Source organism: Lipophrys pholis, assembly GCF_963383615.2.
Source record: "Lipophrys pholis genome assembly, chromosome: 16".
Classification (NCBI taxonomy): Eukaryota; Metazoa; Chordata; class Actinopteri; order Blenniiformes; family Blenniidae; genus Lipophrys; species Lipophrys pholis.
In genome coordinates this window covers 5,613,365-5,633,763 of record NC_137634.1, presented here as the reverse complement: position 1 = coordinate 5,633,763, position 20,399 = coordinate 5,613,365, and the positions used below count along the sequence as shown (strand labels likewise).

General features: G+C 41.3%; 1 protein-coding gene across 2 annotated transcripts; it reads right to left on the bottom strand.

Annotated features, from left to right (window-relative positions):
- Positions 1–2,841: 2,841 nt before the first annotated feature.
- LOC308121951 (flotillin-2a) lies at positions 2,842–19,974 on the bottom strand. 2 transcript variants are annotated; one of them, XM_080483501.1, is made up of 11 exons: positions 19,749–19,974; positions 16,338–16,419; positions 13,047–13,137; positions 8,187–8,310; positions 7,935–8,053; positions 7,694–7,807; positions 7,442–7,561; positions 7,143–7,357; positions 6,424–6,607; positions 6,188–6,337; positions 2,842–5,492 (listed from the first exon to the last, which is right to left on the bottom strand). In XM_080483501.1, exons 1-11 carry the CDS (start codon positions 19,795–19,797, stop codon positions 5,442–5,444), a joined length of 1,299 nt encoding a protein of 432 aa, XP_080339627.1. In that variant the 5' UTR covers positions 19,798–19,974; the 3' UTR covers positions 2,842–5,441. The 2 variants fall into 2 exon arrangements, with proteins under 2 accessions (XP_080339627.1, XP_080339628.1); XM_080483502.1 differs by lacking the exon at positions 13,047–13,137 and adding an exon at positions 13,676–13,766 and having other exon boundaries at positions 3,911–5,492; positions 19,749–19,969.
- Between the last annotated feature and the right edge of the window lie 425 nt (positions 19,975–20,399).

Below are 20,399 nucleotides of genomic sequence, written 5' to 3'. Positions count from 1 at the left end.
GCTCTGCCTGCTGTGCTCCGACACTTAAAGGCCCCCCTGGGCTCATTAGCATACTGTGATGGCATCTCGGGTGGACCAGATGGCAACCCCCCCCCCCCCCTTTTTTTTCCTTATCTGGTCCTAACCTGATTGCCCCTGTCCAGCAATGGCCCCCCACACCCTTACTACACCCAGCTGGACTTCTCAGAAAAGTTGCACAACAATCCTGTTGGGCCATATGGGCTTGTTAAATTATTATTTTTTAAAGTATTTTTAAAGTATTTGTTTAACCAACAAAAACATGCACCAAATATGGATCATTTAAATGGTTTTATTGTCGTCGTGGCGGTACGGTGAAATTAAAGATCCTCCAGAAAAGCCGTTAAAAAGCGTAAAGATTTAACATACGAGGTCATAAACAAAAAATACCAACCCTTTGGCAGCATAAAGAAAAGTTAAATAAGAACAAAATTTACCACGGCAATTCCATAAACCACAAAAACTTTATTTCAAAGAGTGCAGCTTTTTTTTTTTTTTTTTTAACCTGCCTTTTATTTCATTTGTTCCTTTGTGTCTGTTTTGAGGTCAACAGCAGGCCTTCATTCCTCTGAAGTTATTTCATTTATAACCGTCCTTCACATGCCAGTGTATTTCTTTTTATCTATCAGTTTTTAGTTTCTCCTGATAAGAGTTTTGGTGGTGTATTTTTGTGGTCACGGCCAAAACTGTGATCAAATGTAGTATTTCTATTTCATACATTGAAACAAAAAGCTTTAAGGTTTCGAAGGTGAAATTTAAACGTGCAGCTCCAGACTTCAGAGGGCAAAGTGTTTGTTTTTATTAAAAATCAAAAGACTCCTTTCAGTCATTTGTGATATCCAGCGCCTTCTTTGTCTCGTTTCCCAAAAGTTCTTCCAATTTAGAGCGTGCGGTTTGCAAGTATGACCTTTTCTCGGTCACGCCCAGTTAATTAAAAGATCCCAGCAGTCAGCCAAAACAGCCAGTCTGCGCCATCTATTAAAAAGTGTGGAACTTTATCTCACAATGTGGCCATAAATCCATTTGCTCACCATCTCCTCAATCCTCCGTATCTGGTGGTGCTTTGGATTTATGTGCGATGGCTTCACGGATTGGAATTTAATACTACGATATGTCAGCTGATGTCATGTTATCTGACTTATTAAATGCAGTGTATTTCTTCTTCATACGCTCAGCCAGATGGCAGGATATGCAGAGCCGATATGAAATTTTTTTTTTCCCTTCTTTCTTATTAGATGTGTCACATAAGACGCCGCACATCAAATTCACAGCTTGGAATTACGACCGGCCCGCGATGGAGCAGGTTCGCTGCAGGGGTTTGTCTTTTATTCCTGACAGCTTGTCAACATCCCAGAAGGAATTGACTGTTGTGGAAGAGAACAGGGCTCCTGATGAGGGTTCAGCCCCCCCTGTCTCATTAAAGCAGCCCGTCTATCCATCCAGCTGTACCGCTTCATCCAGCTCAGGGGTTAAAGAAGATCTCAGGTTAGATCCAGGACGGCTCGCTCGTCCATCGAATTGGTGAATACACAGAGACAGACAACACACACTCGCATTCTAGTCTCCAAATAACCCTGAAACACATTCTTGAATGGGAAATAAAAACATTAAAGTAAGTATTTTAACACCTCAGACTTTAAATGAAGACGTTGATTGTTTATTGTGAACTTGGACTTATTTTTTGATTCTCCACATGGATTCTTAAAAAATAGGATTTGCAGCCCTGACCTGGACTCTTAACAACAGAACTGAATTTTCCTAATCAGAACCAGACTGTTAAAAACATCTTGGATGTATCAAACCACACCTGGAAGACGTCTCGTATAAATCAAATTGAATTCTTCACACCAGACCTGGAGCTCTAAAGCTACACCATAACGACGGACAAAAAAAACCCCAACAACAACACATTATTGACCCGTTTGTTAAAGGGTGAAAGTCCTGTGTTTGGACTGCAGGAAGACAGTGAACCTGTTGTGAAGTGGTGAGCAAGACACAAGAACACACAGTGGGGCGTCTTCTTTATCAGGTGAAGCCGCACTGACGACTGCACCTGCTCCAACACCGAGTCATTAATACAGAAATATTCACAGTGCGCTCACGTATTCGCTGCACCGCTATTTTAAGGTCAAATTCATTCATCACAGTTATGTGCAGCGTGCACACCTACAGCAGGAACAACTGCCGAGCTTCTTACACCCCCCCCCCCCCCCTTATCAAAGATCCAGTGATGAAGCTGGGAGGTGACATGCTCTTCTGCATCAGGTCTGGGTGGGACATGGGTAAGGCGGTTGCCATGGCGACACTTTTAAAGCACACCCCAGTCAGGGTGTTGGCTCTGGTTCTGGGTGTGAGAGTTCCTCCTGTGGGCACAGATAAAGATGGAGGTGGGATTATCAGCATGGGAGGGGTTTGGTGTGCCTCCAGTTTTTTTTGTTTTTTTTTATCATTATCTGCTTCCCTTGACGTTTGCTCTCACAGATAAGTTCTCGTAAAAAGAAAAATGGAGAATGCTCTCTTTTTGGCTTTATCTGTAGTAACCAGGGAACTGTTGGCTGTTAGGCGAGCTAAAGTTTTCTATTTTACCATCCATTGCATCATCTAGTGTCCCCTATCACACACACACGTGTGTGAGACACGTTACAGCTGCCGTCCATAAGGACACATCTCTGTGGTCACAAGCAGCTCCAGAGCGAAGGCCTCATACATCCACAGCACTGGAGCGTTCTTTAAAACCTATCACTTTGGAAACCTTTTATGTTCTGAAGCAGCGTTCCACGATCTCGGCAAGAAGCTGCTCTAATTCCACAGACAGACAGAGGCTTACAGGAAGTGGTATAACTTTTATTAGAGGGCGGCACACAGGACACAGAATAATGTGAACACATGCTCGACATGCCAGACTGGATCAGTTCTTCCCCAGGCGAAGTGTTACATGAAAGCCACAAGATAAACTCACAATATCCCTCTAGGAAAGCTTACAGATTATCATCAATGAGAGACAGGGGGTGTTTGAAATGGAGATGAGAGTTAAGGCATGGGTCTACGTTTGGTCATTCTCCTCTTGAAAGTAACACAAAGTGAATAGAAATGAAAACACTTTGGCACCAAAAAAAAAGAAAAAAGACGATGGTCCAGATTCCAAAGGAATCCCATAAAGCTTCCTAAAATCTTTTACAATGTAAATATATATAGGCTGTATATAAGTAGCTGTGTGGCTTCCCTTACAGGTTTTGTTTTACATCGAACAAAAACAGAACGAGGAAACATTTACAGTTAAACAGTTATATATTCATCGATTTCACATGACCTAGACTGGGTTCTTCATCCTACAGTAAATCCACAATCAAACATCCCAGAGATTATGAATACAGTCCATAATCTGCACATCCAAGCATGAATATCCTTTTTGTTTAATAAAGGCACTGTGGACACAAATCTACTTTTCGAACTAGAAGCATTAGAGTAGAAGTGGTAGAAGCTGTCAGTCATTTTGTGGGTGCGAATGAAATTTTGTCCACAATCACTTCATTCAAATGATTTCACTCCTGTTTACTATCAGGTGATCTTTTTAAGATACCAACACGTTCAGATCACATTCATGGCAAACCGGGAACAAACAGAACGTGTCAGGAACAGGAACAAGTCAGTTTTATTTTACAGGAAAAAAAAAAAAATGTGGCAACATGGAATAAAAACATAAAAAGTCACAGATGTCTGAGTGGTTTATAATAATTCACAATGTGGTGGATCAGAAACTTTACAATGTGTAAGAAAAGCTCAAACCAACAGAGGATGATATATTAAAAGAAAAAAAAAACCTGCTAAAAGAAGCATCAAGAAAAGGCTCAAATCTGTTCACATTCTGCCCCCTAGAGGTTGAAACGTGAACTGTCCAAGGTTTGGATTTGTGTAGAATTAAAATAACCTTGCCAGTGACAACTTTTTTTTTTTTTTTTAACTTTACTAAGTTTGAAGCTTTGAGGCAGTCGTGTTTCATCTCAAACTCTAACCGCGTGTAGATAATTGACCTCACAGCAGTTTACGTTCACCGAATCGCACGCTTCACGACACATTCACCCGACCGGGAACCACCTGAGCACAAACACCACTGACGGTGTTTCCAACCTCATCACGTGTCTGTTTTCCATCGCAACTGAACGTAAAACTGACCTACTGCTTCGTCACAGCTACGGACACAAGCGGCAGGTGTGGACATTTTAATAACGGTGTCAGAGAAAGATGCAGGAAAGAGAGGAGTGACAAAATGACCTAAAGCTCAGACCTCGAACTTCCACCATGTGCTACTTGAGGTAATACAATAGTGTTCAGCAGGCCTGGCGAGCATCCAGGGTCTATATTAAGGCTAATCTTCTCTACGTATGGCTTGTGTTAGTTTGCGTAGCTGTCTAACGTGTTAAAACGTGTCTGAAGTGAAGCGCTACTGTTAGTGTAAGCAGATGTTAGAGCCAGGAGCCACAATTAAACATTGTCTTTCTATAACAGGGACACACACACACACACACACACACACACACACAGACACACACACACGGACACACACACACACACACACACACACACACACACACACACACACACACACACACACACACACACACACACACACACACACACACACACACACACACACACACACACACACACACACACACACCTGAAGCCAAACCGCGGTCCTATAAGGTTTGGGCACTTGAGTGATGAACAGGCACTGCACATCAGAACGAGGAGACATGACAGACAGAGGTAAAGATAATCCTACAAGTGATCCACACATCACTGATGTAACATTTAGAATCACAGTGAGTACAGATTGAATCAGCCTGAACAATAACAGTTGATTATCCTTTAGTTCAGGGGGAACTAAAGGAGGACAGAGAGTAAGAATTTAATGAATGATTTCAGTCTGCTGTGAGCGACTTCACTAAATGACTAATGAAGAGCTCGGGTTTGTTTAAAAGGGTTAAAAAAAGAATTTAAAAAAAAATGTCAAAAGCCCCGGATGGGAAAGCAACAGCTCTGGAGTCCAATACTCAGCTCTGTCCTTAATATTTCTGGATTATTTCGTTCCCTCGTTACTCTGACATCTGCAGCTGCTTTGGAGACTGAACAGAGCTACAGCATATAATCCTGACTAACTAGTGCAGTACAACAACAAGTAGTTTCTAAGAACAAAAGATTTGTACAGTCTGGTCCTTGAGAAGAAAGGCCCCAGAAACACTTCCTGTAGAAAATTAAAAACTTCTTAAAAATATTTAAAAAAAACAAAAAAAAAACCTCTTGGTTGGTGTCAATTGTTTGTGGTCAAAGGCAGTTGCATAAGGGGTCAAAGGCTGAAGTAACTGTTTTCATGCTTGAGGCAGATAGACATTGAAAGAGTGAGGAGTCTCCGGCCTGATGGATTACACGGCTGCTTGGCACTGTGAGCTGGTCATCTTCTGGAGCAGAGGGATCTGCGGATCAGAGGACACAACCACAACAATCAGCACCGCAGTTCATCTCCTCCGTGTACGTTACAATCACACATTCACTCACATTTCACACTACTCTGAAACTCAAATGTGGGGGAATACAATGCAGGTATTTGATATCCCTACAATGTTAGAGGAGAATAACGGTGAATCACTAACGATGACAGTCAGTTATAAACTATTAAAAACACCATCCAAGCTTATCCAGACTCACGAGATTGTTTTGTAAAATCAAAATGTGACCAGATCAAACTGCTCCTGCTTCCTCTTCGGGCTACAAAACATGAAGCCATGAGCAGCTGAGCAAGCTCAAAACAGATCCCACCAACATCTCATCACCTTATTAGGTTGCTATGGCGACCATGTTAGCAAACAGGTTGGCTGTTGACACAATAGGAGCTTCAGTTTTCACTACTTTGTTAATGTGTGGGAGGTTAAATTCTCCATTTTACTCCACCTCAAACTGTCCAGATTTCAGTTGTTGAGTGTTGGTGGGTGTTTGTGCACAGTCTAAGAGCCCTGTGGTCATGTGTTGCACTAACGCTTCATGGATGATCAGCAGTTACTAAGCTGTTATTCTTTTTTTTAGCTCATTTGAAACACCAACAGTCCAGAACACAAGGTGAGATGTCTGATGATTATAATAAGACGCTTGTTAAGAACCGTGCCACGCCCACCTTGGTCAGATCCACTCCGGTGAGGGCGTTGACGGAGACGGGGAGCTCAGCTAATAAACGGTTCACCTCTCCGGTCACGCGGCTGTTCTCTCCACTCAGGATGACGATCTCGTTGGTCCTGGACAGCGGCGCGGCGATCTTACTGGCAATCTGAAAGAGCAGAGTAAACCGTTAAACCACACACACCGTACAACATTGATTTTTATTTATTTTCATTAAAGCCATCAGTGCCAGACCTTGGGCAGCGCCTCCAGGACCAGAGCCGTCTTGGCGGCCTCGCCGTACTGCTGGTAGGCTTCGGCCTTCAGCCTCATCTTCTCGGCCTCGGCTTTCCCTATAGCTTCGATGGAGCCGGCCTCGGCCTCTCCAATATAGCGGATCCTGTCGGCCTCGGCCTGAGCGGTCAGCACCTTCTTTATCCTGCGGTCGAGACAGACAACCGTCACAACGAGTCTCAATCAGAAACCTTTGTTTAGGGGATCACCGCTGTATTCACAGACCTCATTTTTGTATGTATAACTTTAAATTACAAATTCAAAAAGTAAATTTGTGGCAACAATTCAGTACTAATGTAAACATACTTCTATAGCATCAGGAAGTTTTGTTGGATAAAAACAGTTATCTGCTGTAATTTGTGTGTTTAGAATAGAAATAGAGGAGTGAATCATCCGTCTTTAAAGGATTCTTTGTACAATAATGCATCTTTCTTTACAACTATTTAACTCTTTCGCACTTCCATTCATCCATCTTCTCGCTTCTTCTTCAATCCTTTTCAATACATTCCTGCAGTTTTCTCCCTGAATCTTTCAATCTGGTTCTCTGCTGAAAGTGGCTTCTCCTCCAGGAATTGGGTGTTAAATATTCAACAAACTCTAGAACCACTTTAAACACAATGACAGTCCGTCCTGTGCAGGCAACAGTGAGAGGGATTTCCTGCGGTTTGCGATGAACTCACTTATGTCCTTCAGCGAGCTGCTGCATCTTGTAAGCTTCGGCCTCCGCCGGCCTCTTCACGGTGGCAATCAGCTCCTTCTCTGTGCGGTCGATCTCCTTCTCTTCAATGGTGATCTGTTTCTTCCTCTGCACCACCTCGATCTCAATCTCCTCCAGACGGATCTTCTGCTGCTCTTTTGCCGCCTGCAGCTCGTAAGCCAACTGCGCCTCCGCTTTCTAGAGAAGCAGCACAATGTTTTACAAAAACAGACGTCCATGCCGACGTACATTCACACAAGAGATTCGTATTTAGCCTGATACCTTCGTGTTCACTTCTTGATTGAATGAAGCCTTCTGCATCTCCAGCTCTCGTTTGGAGTCGGCCATTTTCGTGTCCGCAACAAACTTGATGTCCATCATTTCTTTCTTACACTCGGCTTCCTGTAAAGGAGAAATGGACGAGGAGCATTTTGTTGGCGTCCTGAAGTCATTACACAAATTAGCTGTGGAACAATGGATGTCATCTAACTGAGGCTGCATGTGGTTTTAATTGCCTCGTAAAGCTCCTCTTACCCTGATGCCAGCGTCTCTCTCTGCCTCCGCCACTCCGATGTCCGCATCCCTCTGTACCGCAGCTGTCTGAGTTTTACCCAGTGAGCTCAGGTACTCCACTTTATCATACACATCCTGTCAGGAGGAACAATGACGATTGAGGCGCAGTGTGAAATGACGCAAAATACCACCAGCATCAGGATAGGAATGGTCATTAAGACTATGTCAGAGTGTAGTGCAGTAGGTCTACTGTGTTTCATACTTTGATGGTAAAGCTGAGGATCTCTATGCCCATTCGGCCCACATCGGGCGCCGCCACTTCTCGCACCAGCGTGGCAAACTTGTCTCTGTCTTGGTAAATCTGCTCCACAGTCAGGGTGCCTGAAACATTCAACGTCATATGATAGAGCGATCGAGACATCACAACGGTGATCACAGTGGAAACTCGGAGAAGAAAAGTTCAAATCAACCGGCTTCTGATATCCTCTCCTGTCCACTTAGACAATAAACCCACCCAGGATGGCGCGCAGGTGGCCCTCGAGGGTCTGCAGGATGACGCTCTTGATCTCAATGACCGACTTCCCCAGGAACTGCTCACAGGCATAACCCAGCAGCTCGTCTTCTGTCATCACCTTCACCTGGCGCCAACATAAACAGGGATCGTCAGCTGAACACACAGTCACAAGTACAAACACAGCACCGCCACAAATACAAAGGACACACACACACACACACACACACACACACACACACACACACACACACACACACACACACACACACACACACACACACACACACACACACACACACACACACACACACACACACACACACACAGAGGCGTGGCACACATCAGCTTTGTGGTATCAGCCACCTAATTTTCTTAAAGTATCATTCTGTACTGTAAAACTAAATACCAGCAATACCAAAACAGAATACTTCTGAAAATCGACTTTATCATTTGTAGTTTCAGATAAAATGAACTTTGAAATGCTTTACAAAAGTTGCACAGCGTTATTGACAAATCTACATTTTGCAGTGTCTGGAATATGTGTGCCAAACCTCTGGTAATGCAACATGACATAGAATCTAACATATTCTTATTTACAGTTACCACATGTGTGTTAATGAAGCGTTACATATAGAATTACTGGCAAAGCAGAAATTCTAAATTCAATCAAAATTGGCTGAGTCATCATAAACATTTTTGTACTCAGCTCTCGAGATGTCTTACACTATGCATTAAATGATGACATGATAACGTCACAACAATATTCATGATCCGTTGTTGTGTTCTGGTGATCAATAATTATTGAAAAAAATGTATTTCACTTCAAATGTATTCAATAAGTTTATGATGACAAGTCACATCTATAATGTAAAAATACACTGACCAGCCACTTCATTAAGCACTTTCGTAATATCTAATGTGATCCAGTACAACACATTTGCCTTTAAAAAAGTAATGACATTCAGTTTGTTGTTGAGATAATCAGAAGGGTTTTTAATTTAACTATCTATCCATCTGCAATTCATGGTTGCAGGGCGCAGGAGGTCAACAATGGGTGAAGGGAACGTTATTTTTTAGAGTTTAAGAATCTACCTCTCATATGTTAAAATATAGAAAACAACAACCATTCATCAAGGAGAGTAATCACACACAGCTCAACAAAGCTGTGTGTGATTACTCTATTGCAGTTGTACTAGATCACATTACATTGTAGAAGGGGCTGGCATCGATTTTCTCTTTGCAAGAGTCCAGTTGAGAGCAAAAATGGTCAAAAATGAAATTGAAATTTGAGTGAATCAAAGAGGGAGAAAAACCAAGTGGAGATACAACGTTAAAACTGAGCTATCATGACCTGAGGTTTACAAGACATGGACTGTCGGCACAAAAGGAAAAAAGAAAAAGAAAGAAAAAGCTCCCTTAGAATTGTCAATAATAATTAAAAGGGGTTAAGAAGGCTTTGGGAATTGGAGCTGTCCACTGGAGCTGTAAAGGAAAAGAGAGAGTGAGCTGGGTCCTTAGGCGAAGGTCTGCACATGGTTTACTTGAACAACATGCACTCATACCAGGAGAGAAAATAAAGACAAATCAGGAAAGATGGTTGTCATTCCGATGAAACACTCGTCTGAAAACAGGAAAAGGCTGCAAGCCAGACGAACCAAACACAGGCCAACTCCAACAGACAGCAGGGGGAGCCATGCCATGGCTGAGGCTGGAATAGCACTTTTTAAAGAGGTCTTCTTGGCTTTAACTCTCGGTCCACTACCCCGTCCCATATATACATAGATAAAGTTAATATACCAGATTCAATATCTGTTCTAGTTTTCCTTTAATTCAAGCAATGTAGAGTTTCCTTAAAGCCTTCACTCTACCCCCAATATTTATATCTCTTGCACTTAAGGACACACAACTCCTGTTGCCATGGGACACATGCTCCACAATGGCTTTGATTTAGGTTTGGACCAATCAAACAGGGGCCACGACGAGGCTTTCTGGGAAGGGCACTGTGTGAAAGTGAGGGGTAGTTTAGCTCCAGACAGTGGGCTCATTGTCAGCATGCATGTAGGAAAAAACAGAGGAGAGGAACTCTGCACGACTGCGGTCAAAATAGAGAACTGATAATGAGGCACATCTCTCAAAGGCAAGAACAAATGCTGGCATGCAGATACAAAAAAAAAAAAAAAAAAAAAGGGAAATGAATAGGATGAACTCATCTGAAATGGAAATGCATGAAACAGTCGAGGATCATGTAACATGTTAATGAGAAAATCCACCACAAAAAAACCCCTAAATACCTTTTTTAGACTTTTCACGAGATGAGACATTTGTTGGTCACTGAAGTCTCAGTACTGAGAGTGAACTCAATTTAAACTTCTACTTTCCAACAACAGTTTCTTCTGGGTTTTGATTAAACTATATTAAACTTGGACGTTATCACTGACACATAATGATGAACTGCATACAATAGATTGTATCCCTCACAGTATTTTACTTACTTTAGTTCAAGTGCTACTACAGAGTTTACCAAGATATTCATTGTAAAGGTTAATTGGTAGGGATATATTTATAAAATAGAAACGGTGACAGAGAGCAGGTGGTTTGCTGCAGGTCAAATGTTTTCACCATCAACAGCTTCTTCTCAACACGACTTTGATGGACCAACTGACTTCTGTTTACCTCCATGGCGGCTTTATTTATGTATTTACTTTAGAATGTTTTGCTTCCTACACATGAACAGTGTAAACCTTTTGTATTCATAAGCTATAGAATTAGAATCCGGTATTGTAGCGACAAGACTTGCCGTTACACACTCATCCAAGTTACACACTCATCTGCTTAGTCGGCACAACTCAGTATGTCACAGGAAGCTCAATGCTTTACTGGGTTTAGCCCGTTTGTAATAGAAGCTGACAAACCAGTTTGCAAAAACATCTTATCTGCGCCAACGCATAAAAGAAATGCTGTTTAAGGTCACTTGCCTCGGGGGGAAAAAACAATAATTCTGCGGTAATTTCTGGTAGTTGTCTCTTTGTGCGGCTGTTTGAATAAATAGTTTTGTGAACTCCCTCTCAGGGCACCAACATGTGATTTGGATTATTCGAAGACTCACAGTCAGCAAGTGGCGAGTAAACACTCAGTGAGTTGTCAATTACACTTTTCTGTCTTAATTAGTTTTTGTTTTTGTCATGTAATTAGAAAGTTTAGAGTCCAATGACCCAATAGAAAATCTATGAGGTCACTGGACCGACTTCATGGCGGTGGTGCATCAATACCAAACACGAGCTCGACACCTATGTTATTAGCTTTTACGCATGTATGACATATATGATGGTCAAATATTTGTGAATTCTTCTGAGTGGCTTCATTCCTCTGGAGCTGACTTCAAAACAATATGGTTCCACTTATCAGATGAATTAATACAGATAATCAGGGAATCGTTAATTTTATGGTGGATTTTCTCTTTAGTTTAATAATCAACCAGACAGACTGCTACTTTCATCCAATCAGGTTTTGTTGACTTTGGACTGGAAAAACTATGGAGTTACTTTCAACAAACTTGAGACACCATTATGTATTACTCCTATGCATGCTGCTGCATTATAAGTTTTGTTTATAGCTTACAACAGGAGTGTCAAACACTCAGCCCACAGGCCAGAATTGATTCAAAAGATGATCTAATCCAGAACACACGACGACAAGTTTCCTATTTATTTGCTCAGTATGGCTGACAACACCGAGATCGGTGGCCAACAGAGACCGTAAATGTGAAAACATGCAGACTGAGTGCTGCAGAAATCCTGTTTTGTCGAGAGTTAAAAGTGACGGGCTTTTACCAAAGGAAAGTCATTTGTTGCATTCTTTGAAGCAACAAAATTCAAAGAGAAAATGTGATTCACATAAATGGTATTTGTACATTGCATTGGGAGGCATTGTTAAAAACGGCACTTCATTTTAATTTAAATATTGTAAGTTGCTCATCGGGCCGACTCAAGATAAATTGAGTGCTATGTGGGCCCTCAAACAGAATGGGTTTTAAACCCCTGGTCTAGACTGAAGCAGTCCTTTACATTTGTGACCAGCTTAATTTACTGAGTTTTTCTGATGCAACCTTGAATCTTCACAGATGAGACGCTTTACTGTGATAAACATTTGCTTTGTCTCCAAGCTGTAGTCAGTGGAGGGAAATTTAGATTCAGTCATCATCTGCATTATTTAATTACAAATTCGGCCCCCCCAAAAAAATGACATTTCATATAAATCATGCCTGTTCTTAAACTGGTTCAACAAACAAAATAATAAAAAAAAAACCAATTAAAACTAAGTGATTGATATATATCTCGGATATATATCCGAGTTCGATCGAAACGGTGTCGATCGGACACCGTTTCGATCGAACTCGGACCAAGACTCAGTATCACTGTGTCAACAATACACAGGGTTTGTGCGGTGTTTGGATGCTGCTGTAAGTACCAGCAGCAACACAATCAAAGCAAACCCGCAAAAATACTTTGGAGTCAACAGACGTCACCAACTGAGCTGATAAAATTCCGCAGTCTCACTGAAAAGAATGAGAAGGTTGTGACACAGTGCTACTGTTAGTCCTCCAGCAGTTCGGTCTGATAAGACAGTCGGTACTCCGCCCAGATCCGACAATAAATCATGCAGACACCAGTTTGATCCAACAGCTTTGGAAAGACGGACCTTGGTACATTCAGGAGAAACACAGGAAGAGATGGGAAACTTGAGCCCTCTGAATGAAACCACCTCACCTCAGTGATTATGGGCTGATGCCAAAGAAAGGAAGGGGGAAGGTTGGGTTAGTGGAGTCTGAACTGGCATTCCTAGAAAAGTGTGGTGATTTACCTGAGCCACCCCAGTGACAGTAATAGCTACACCCTCCGCTGTCTCTACATCCTCACACTTGGGCTGCAGGGTCATAATCTCAAGCGTTATCCTGTGAAGAATGTGGAAAAATATAAAATAAAAATTGACATGTTCACAGGGGAAGGAAATGAAGGGAATGAACAGAACAGAAGGGGGAAAAAAAAACAAGACAAAGTGAAACCATTCACCCAAGGACTCCAGATCACCAACAACGGAGCAAAAATTAAATGCTACCCACACCTCAAATGTCTTTGAGCCTTCAACTCATTTTTAATTGGATAATCGTCAAATAAAATACATTTTCTTTAGCATTAGGGCCCCCAACTTCTCTTTTTTGGACACAGTGAAAGCTTTCATTTAGTAACCCCGTTGCAAAAGGTGACTCAGAGCTCAGTTTTTAAGGTGAAGCCAAGTTAGTGTCAGCTGTTTGCCTCCCTGTGAGACTGCAAGGAGAAAAAGAAATGAAGATGAGAGCACACACAGACACGGTTAGCTTGTAGTTTCAACCATTTTGCTTTGTCGTCCTTTGGTTCGGAGCGCCGGCCACTGCATTTTCTTTTGCGTTTTTTTAATTTATTTTTTCTCGGGTGGGGTCTTGAATGCATTACCTGAGCCACCCCTGTCACATCCAGGGGAACACCCTCCGAGGTTTCGATATTCTCACAGCGACAGAGGATGGTCATAACCTCCAGAGACATTCTACGCAGGCGGGCAGGCAGCGGGAATAGCAGAGGCAGAACAGTAAGTTGGACAACAGCTGTTAGGAATGTCAGTAACCAAGGTCAAAAGGAAGAAGGAAGACAGGGGGCAAAGGACACAACCTGACCTTCTTCTCTCGCTGCTCCGCCGTTTGTTTAATGTGTGTTGTGTCAATGGCGACATTCCTCAGAAAAACAGCATCGTCACAGCTAATCTCACCGTTAAATGATTAGTGACAAAAAGCTATAGATCATTGTCGACAGGATTCTTGATCCTGGAGGCTCTCCAAGATACATTAGCATGGAGATTACATAAAGAATGTTCTCTACTAAACAGTCATGGTGTCGCCTCAGTGCTGCACTGCTAGTAAAGGATTGAATTTCAGCAGTGACAAAAGACACGGGGCAGCGCTGGAGGCCTTGTTGTTCATGTCACAGTTTTACAGGCGAAGACACAGGCTGCAGACAGGAAGACTTGGAACAGGAGACTCTCTGGTTCAAAACTCCGCCTCCTCTACTGGATCAATGAGTCACAGGCCTGGACATTAACGTGATTACTGCATCACGAACAGGACACCGCAACACCCCCCCCCCCCTGCTTTTATAAGGCTGTGCAGCCCTTGGTTCGTGCACACGGGGCTTTTAGTAGATGTGGTCATTACTCTGGAGAGTCTTTTTCATGTTCTGATCATCCAAGGAAGCAGCCAAGATGCTTCCAAAAAGAGTAACTATAGATGTGAAGGGATTACTGGGGCACCGTCCCTTTACATGGAGATAAATCCAGACAGGTGGCAACGTTTTCTTTTGGTTGCCAAGGCCTAGCAATATGTTTCCTGGCAACTCGAGATAAGGAGCAGCGTGGATTGAGCAGCGCAAACAAGAAAACCCAGGGCTGAGATCAATACCAGACAGAGCAAAGCAAGTTGGCAAAGTAGAAATAAAGAAGAAGCAAAACAAACAGATTATTTAAATACAAAACAAAAACTCACAAGAAAAAATGTCAGTTTATCTTTGAAAGTTAGTTTAGTTAGATCACAGGTTTAGATTACAGGTTTATATTAAGACACTGAAAAAGGATAAAAAGTGTGGCAGACTAAGAAAATAATATACAAACTCAAAATCTTCATTTCAGTTTTTTAAAATTTGCTTCAGCAATTTAAGACGTGCTTTCGGCGCACGACAACGTTCCATTAGTTTAGTAAATCTGTTTGTACTCTTTGCTGTTATTGCGCAGCGTCTGTTTGTCTTTCCAGAGTAATCAGTGAAGCTGGTTATTTGGGGCTTAAGTTAAAAACAGCAGACACTGCTGAGTCGCTGTGTTTACACACTCTGGTAGAAAGAGTAAGAAACAGAAAACCATGACTTGCATTTTAGTTTAGGAAAAAAACCAAAACTTAATTAGTTACACATCATTTGATCTGGACAGTGAACCTTTCCAACGTGTCTGTGAAGCCAAATCTATACAATTATTTATTAACTGAAACAAAAAAACTCTAAATGTTAAAGGTTTAAATCTTAATCTTCTAACAGTCTTGATAAAACACGACATTTTTTGTTTCTAAAAATGTTAATCATTAAATACAAACTGTTAATTTTTCCAAAACACTTCCAAGTAAATATCAGTTTCTGTAAGCAGAATTAAATACGATATTTAGGCGCTTTTGACATTATTGCGTAAGAAACATTTCCAGGGTGTGCGTATACTTAGTACATTTAAACAATGTAAATGTGATTTCAACATAAAACACAGGATCATGTGATGATTCATGCCTGAATGAACTTTTGGACAATGAATCTCTGCCACACAAAACTATATAGATATCATAAAACTATGTGGATGTCAGACAAGGAAACTCATGAGAAGAATTTGTTTCATACATACGGAAAAGTTCAGTTCAAATAACTTTGTTAAACAAACTTTAAGAACCATGTACTTACATACTAAAGGAGGTTATCCACATTTCTCCAACAGAGTAGAAGGGTTAAAAATGTAAAAATCTAGGATAATTTCAATGTCCTCACATTTAGCTGTAATAGATAGTTGCCTTTGATGTTTGGCACATAAATGTAACATAAAACCAAATCATGACCATTTATTTTAATAATACAAACATATATGAAAAGAACTGTGCCCACTATAAAGCGAGCTCAAGTTCTTATTTCAAGATCATTTTACCTTTAAATAAGGTTAAATAATCTGACAATAGAACAAGTGACAGTTGTCTTGGTAAGACTTCTTGAAATAAGATGAGATCTTAAAATTAGCAGGGAAGAGTTATCTTAAGCTTTATTTTACCAGTTTTCTCAAGCTTGGTGTCTTAGAATAAGAATAAGCCACAAATGCTAAAAACAATTATCTATCTTATGCAAATGACACCTCAGCTTGAAAAATGTCTGAAATCTAAAATAAATCTTGTTTCTTCAAAAACAGAACTTAAAACAAGATAATTTCAAGATTGTCTGCCTTTCCAAGATATTTAAGCACTTTGTCTTTCATTTTTCTTCTTACAAGTTTTCTAACAACGTTTGTGGGCATTTGTTTGGGGTTGAAGCCGAAGCAGACAGGTCTTACCTCTGGATGTCAGAGATGAGCCACCAGGCCCAGGACCAGCCTCCCACTACATACGTCTTGGAGTCTGATCCACAGCAGCCACCTTCAGAGGAGCACAGACCAAACGGATGTCACATGGCAAGAAATGCAATTAGCCGGCTCATTACAGCAGCCACTAAGTGTTTGTGTTATAGACTTTTCAATTTACTGGCTCACAGCCTCTTCCAAACAAGTCTAAGTGGAAAACAACAGGCCTTTGAAATGAAACAAAAACAGAAAACTGTGATTTTGTGTTCAAAACATCCCAGAAATGCTTGTCTTTGAATTATAGCATTTCCTGGATGAGACATAGGAGGGTAGTAAAATCACATTTCCAGCAGCAGATTGTGTTTTCCAGCCTCTTCTTTGGTTCAGTGCCTGTCTCCCTCACCGTGCTGCCACTCCATGTAACCTCACTTGTAATCCAACAGTCAAGTTCTATATTGGAGCCACGGCAGTGAACATGTTTCTCACAGTGACTTGGTCTTCACGCCCTTTGAAAGGGTTTCTCTGCAGGATGATCATGTGCACTTCAGAGTGCATTGCACCATGTTTTAAAACCACATCTCCCATCAGTTCACATCCGTTTTCTCTGACATTTCAGCTTTGATTGAACATTCAATGTCACATTTCCACTCTAAACAGGTTTTTTTTCTTTCCAAATCAAATAGATAAACAGTATATATATATATATTTTAACCACATATATCCACTCTGGTTCTGGTTTTCTTCATCACCAACATTGCAGGTGCAGGTGGTTTATCAGACTTGTCGGTGATGTGGTAAAAAATACAACCCATTCATTTAATGTATTTAGCTTCCATGTCAACGTGCTTCAGGGCAGAATTGTCTTATTTCAAAGTTGTTGTTTTTTTTTTTTTAAATGAAATTACACTTCAAACTACAATTTATACTGACAAGACTTTGGTTGCTAAAGGTGAGGGGTTTCTAGATGAGGGTGAGTTTGGTCATGCGACACAGCGACCTCCGTCACTAGTCCCAGGCTCAGAGTTTAATGTGTAGAGTTTGGTGTGACATTCCCAGCTGCCACTTGTTGACAGACATGAAGAAGAGGCGGGGCAGCTGGACTATCTTTACTAATGCACACTCCCAAACCTGCGACCCGCCGCCCCTTTAGGGAGGACACACCGTCACAACCCGACAGGACATCTACAACTGTGTTATACCATCTCCAGATTGGAAATGTCACTTTCTAACATGTTTTCTCGAACATCTACGTCACACAGAGAAAGACATTTCCTGCGATTGAATGTCACAGGAAACAGTAGCTTTTTATTGTGCAAACCAGGAATAACTCACGGCGTATCCTGGAAAATTGAGCAACGCATAAGATTGAAATGTACATACAGGCCATGTTGGTCTTCTAAGCGAGTCAGTCAAGCAACAGCAACAAGGCAGCTGTGTCAGCAACACATTCATCACCACACTCTTTAAAACTGGAGTTTTGCTGATATACCAGGAAATTTTAATTGAAGCCTGCTCATTCAGATGATAATCAAATTAATACATGTGCTTTTTTTTTTAAGGAAGGAATGTGGGTGTGACTGGTTTTTACGATAGAAATCAACCTCAATCCTCAGCTCACCTCTCTGGAAATACAACACACTATTTTAGCCCCACGGATTTAGCAGCAGCATAACTGAGATTCCTAAAAGAATTCAGTGCACAGAGGAGGGGTGGGGGGGTGGGGGGGTGGACACAAGTCAATGAATGACTAAAAGAAAAAAAGCCCATCACACCTGAAATGTTTAACTCAAAGCAAGACAATATTTAGGTATTGTTTCACAATTGACCTTTGTCATAGCGTGGCAGAAAGCTGCACCTGTATTTACATTGAGCATTTGGTTTATTCACAGAGGAATGAACTGGTCTTGGTATTTTGTATGCACGCCCACTCACTTCTGGTCTCAATCTACACTGCACTATGTGACGACTGACACGCTCTTAAAAGTTTGTACACAGTGGAAAATCCCAAAGCCGTCGTACTCGGCCTCGAGCTCATAGCAAGTGGATTTATACAGGAAACAGAGCTTACAGCTCAAGTTACTGTAGCGCCAAGGGAATATTCTTACTGCTCAACAGTACCAGACCGCAGCATTAAAGTACAGGAAGGTTTTCAAACAGTCACATGGGCTGAAGGAGGTCAACCAAAGATACATCAGATCAATAGAAACACACAGCCACATGGAAAACACACTTCCCGCTCCTGTCTGTTATTAAACCTTTTCTTAAAGAGCCCACCCTTGATCCAGGTGTTTTAACAACTTCCAGGCCAATATACAACCTTCCCTTTATTTCTAAAATCCTGGAAAAAGTGGTTGCAAGTCAGCTACTTGACCGTTTATGTACAAACTTTGATACTATTGATCAGAACATCCTGAGACTGGATGATACTATGGTATCATCAGGATTAAAGGCACGGGACCGGTTTCAATCATATTTATCAGACAGGTTCCACTTTGTTCATCTTAATGATGTCTCTTCAGATCAGCCTAAAGTTAAACATGGAGTTCCACAGGGTTCTGTCTTAGGACCTCCGCTTTTCTCTTTTCTTTTCTCCGTACTATCATATATGACAAATTCATAACACACTGTGTGGTGTGAGGTTTTATACCAGAGATCTGACACAGATTTGTTGATATTTTACTACAAGAGATGGTTTTGAATGAAGAAATGAGATGGGCTCAAAACCTTGCCATGAAGAGAAGGTGGCTGAGAAAAAAAAAAACTATAAAACATTGTGTGTTTTGAGCCAAAGATATCATAGATTTAAGTGGATAAACCCTTCATGCAACCCACAGTGGAAGCAGGATGCTGAATGAGCCGTTCCCTTGTAATGTAATTAACTTTGCAGCAGAGCCATCAAACCACGAAAAACAAATACAGTCACTTTAAACGTTTTGTACTAAATCGGCACCAGTTTAAGGAGAGCTCCAAAATACATGTTTGACTAAGTACAAAAGCCCAATAACAAAGATGACCTGGTTCTGATTGTGAAATAAATGTGGTATAACAGTGGTAATAGGAAATATTACGCTGAAGAAAACAATTGGATTCATTACAAAGTTTTAGGAGTAAGGATAAGTGTTGCTGGGCATTCGTGCCTTCTCTCAGTGTTAAATACTTGCATTTTCTTCACAAATACAAACTAGGTTTAAGGAGATTTAACTGGATAAAAAGGGTGTGCTTTCCTCTGCTGTGTAGGTGGGTCAGGAGCAACACCCGACTACACGTTACTACGTTAAAACGGCGGTTTGGGCTCACTATAACACGATATTTCAACGTTTCCTCTCTGTTGGAGTATATTCGAGTAAATATGATTATATTTCAGCTCGCTGCAGAAACAAACCGTCGGAAAAACGTCCACATTACCTGAAACCACAAGGGCCTCGTTCGGTCCAACGGTGTGGCAGTTTCCCATTTTATACACGGTACAAAACCTTAATCCTCTCACACTCGACGCATACAAAAACACCTTAAAAATTAAACTCCGATGTTTTTCTCCGATGTTTGTGCCGTTGACGTTGGATTATTGTCTTCACGCCCCTACCGAGCACTTTAAGAATTGTTTTCTTTTTTTTTTTTTTTCTTTCAAAATGGAGAATGGAAATTAACGCTGAGTCAAGTTAACGACCACATGACTTTTTACTTCCGGTTAACTCCTTTCAAAACAAAGCTCTATGCGTACACAACGTGCCCAAGCCATTCTTACTTTTAACACTCGGTTGTTGGATTGGTTTAGTTGTGTTACTGCAAACTTTACGAACTTGATTTATTGCCCCTCCCTTCAATGCGGCCCCCTCCTCCAAGTCACAGGATTACGATTCCATAATATTAAAATGGGCGTGGTTGGAGAGTGGCTTTCTCACGCAAGTCAACGAGAATCTGTTTTAACTGACCGGATCACATGATACTGAGCTCATCCAACATCAATTAGGCCGTTTCCCTGAAATGTATTAGTCATTGGCAGGTCTGATTGAGCTGCACGTCACGTGCCACAGGGGCTTTAAGACAAAACATGCG

Bases quoted from the DNA above. Each gene is read 5' to 3' on its own strand.
- LOC308121951 (XM_080483501.1), bottom strand. From the start codon at position 19,797: ATGGGAAACTGCCACACCGTTGGACCGAACGAGGCCCTTGTGGTTTCA. The intron at 16,420-19,748 runs GTAATGTGGACG...GCTCCTCTGAAG, and splicing joins CGAGGCCCTTGTGGTTTCAG to GTGGCTGCTGTGGATCAGAC. The intron at 7,808-7,934 runs GTATGAAACACA...TCCTCCTGACAG, and splicing joins TCCTCAGCTTTACCATCAAA to GATGTGTATGATAAAGTGGA.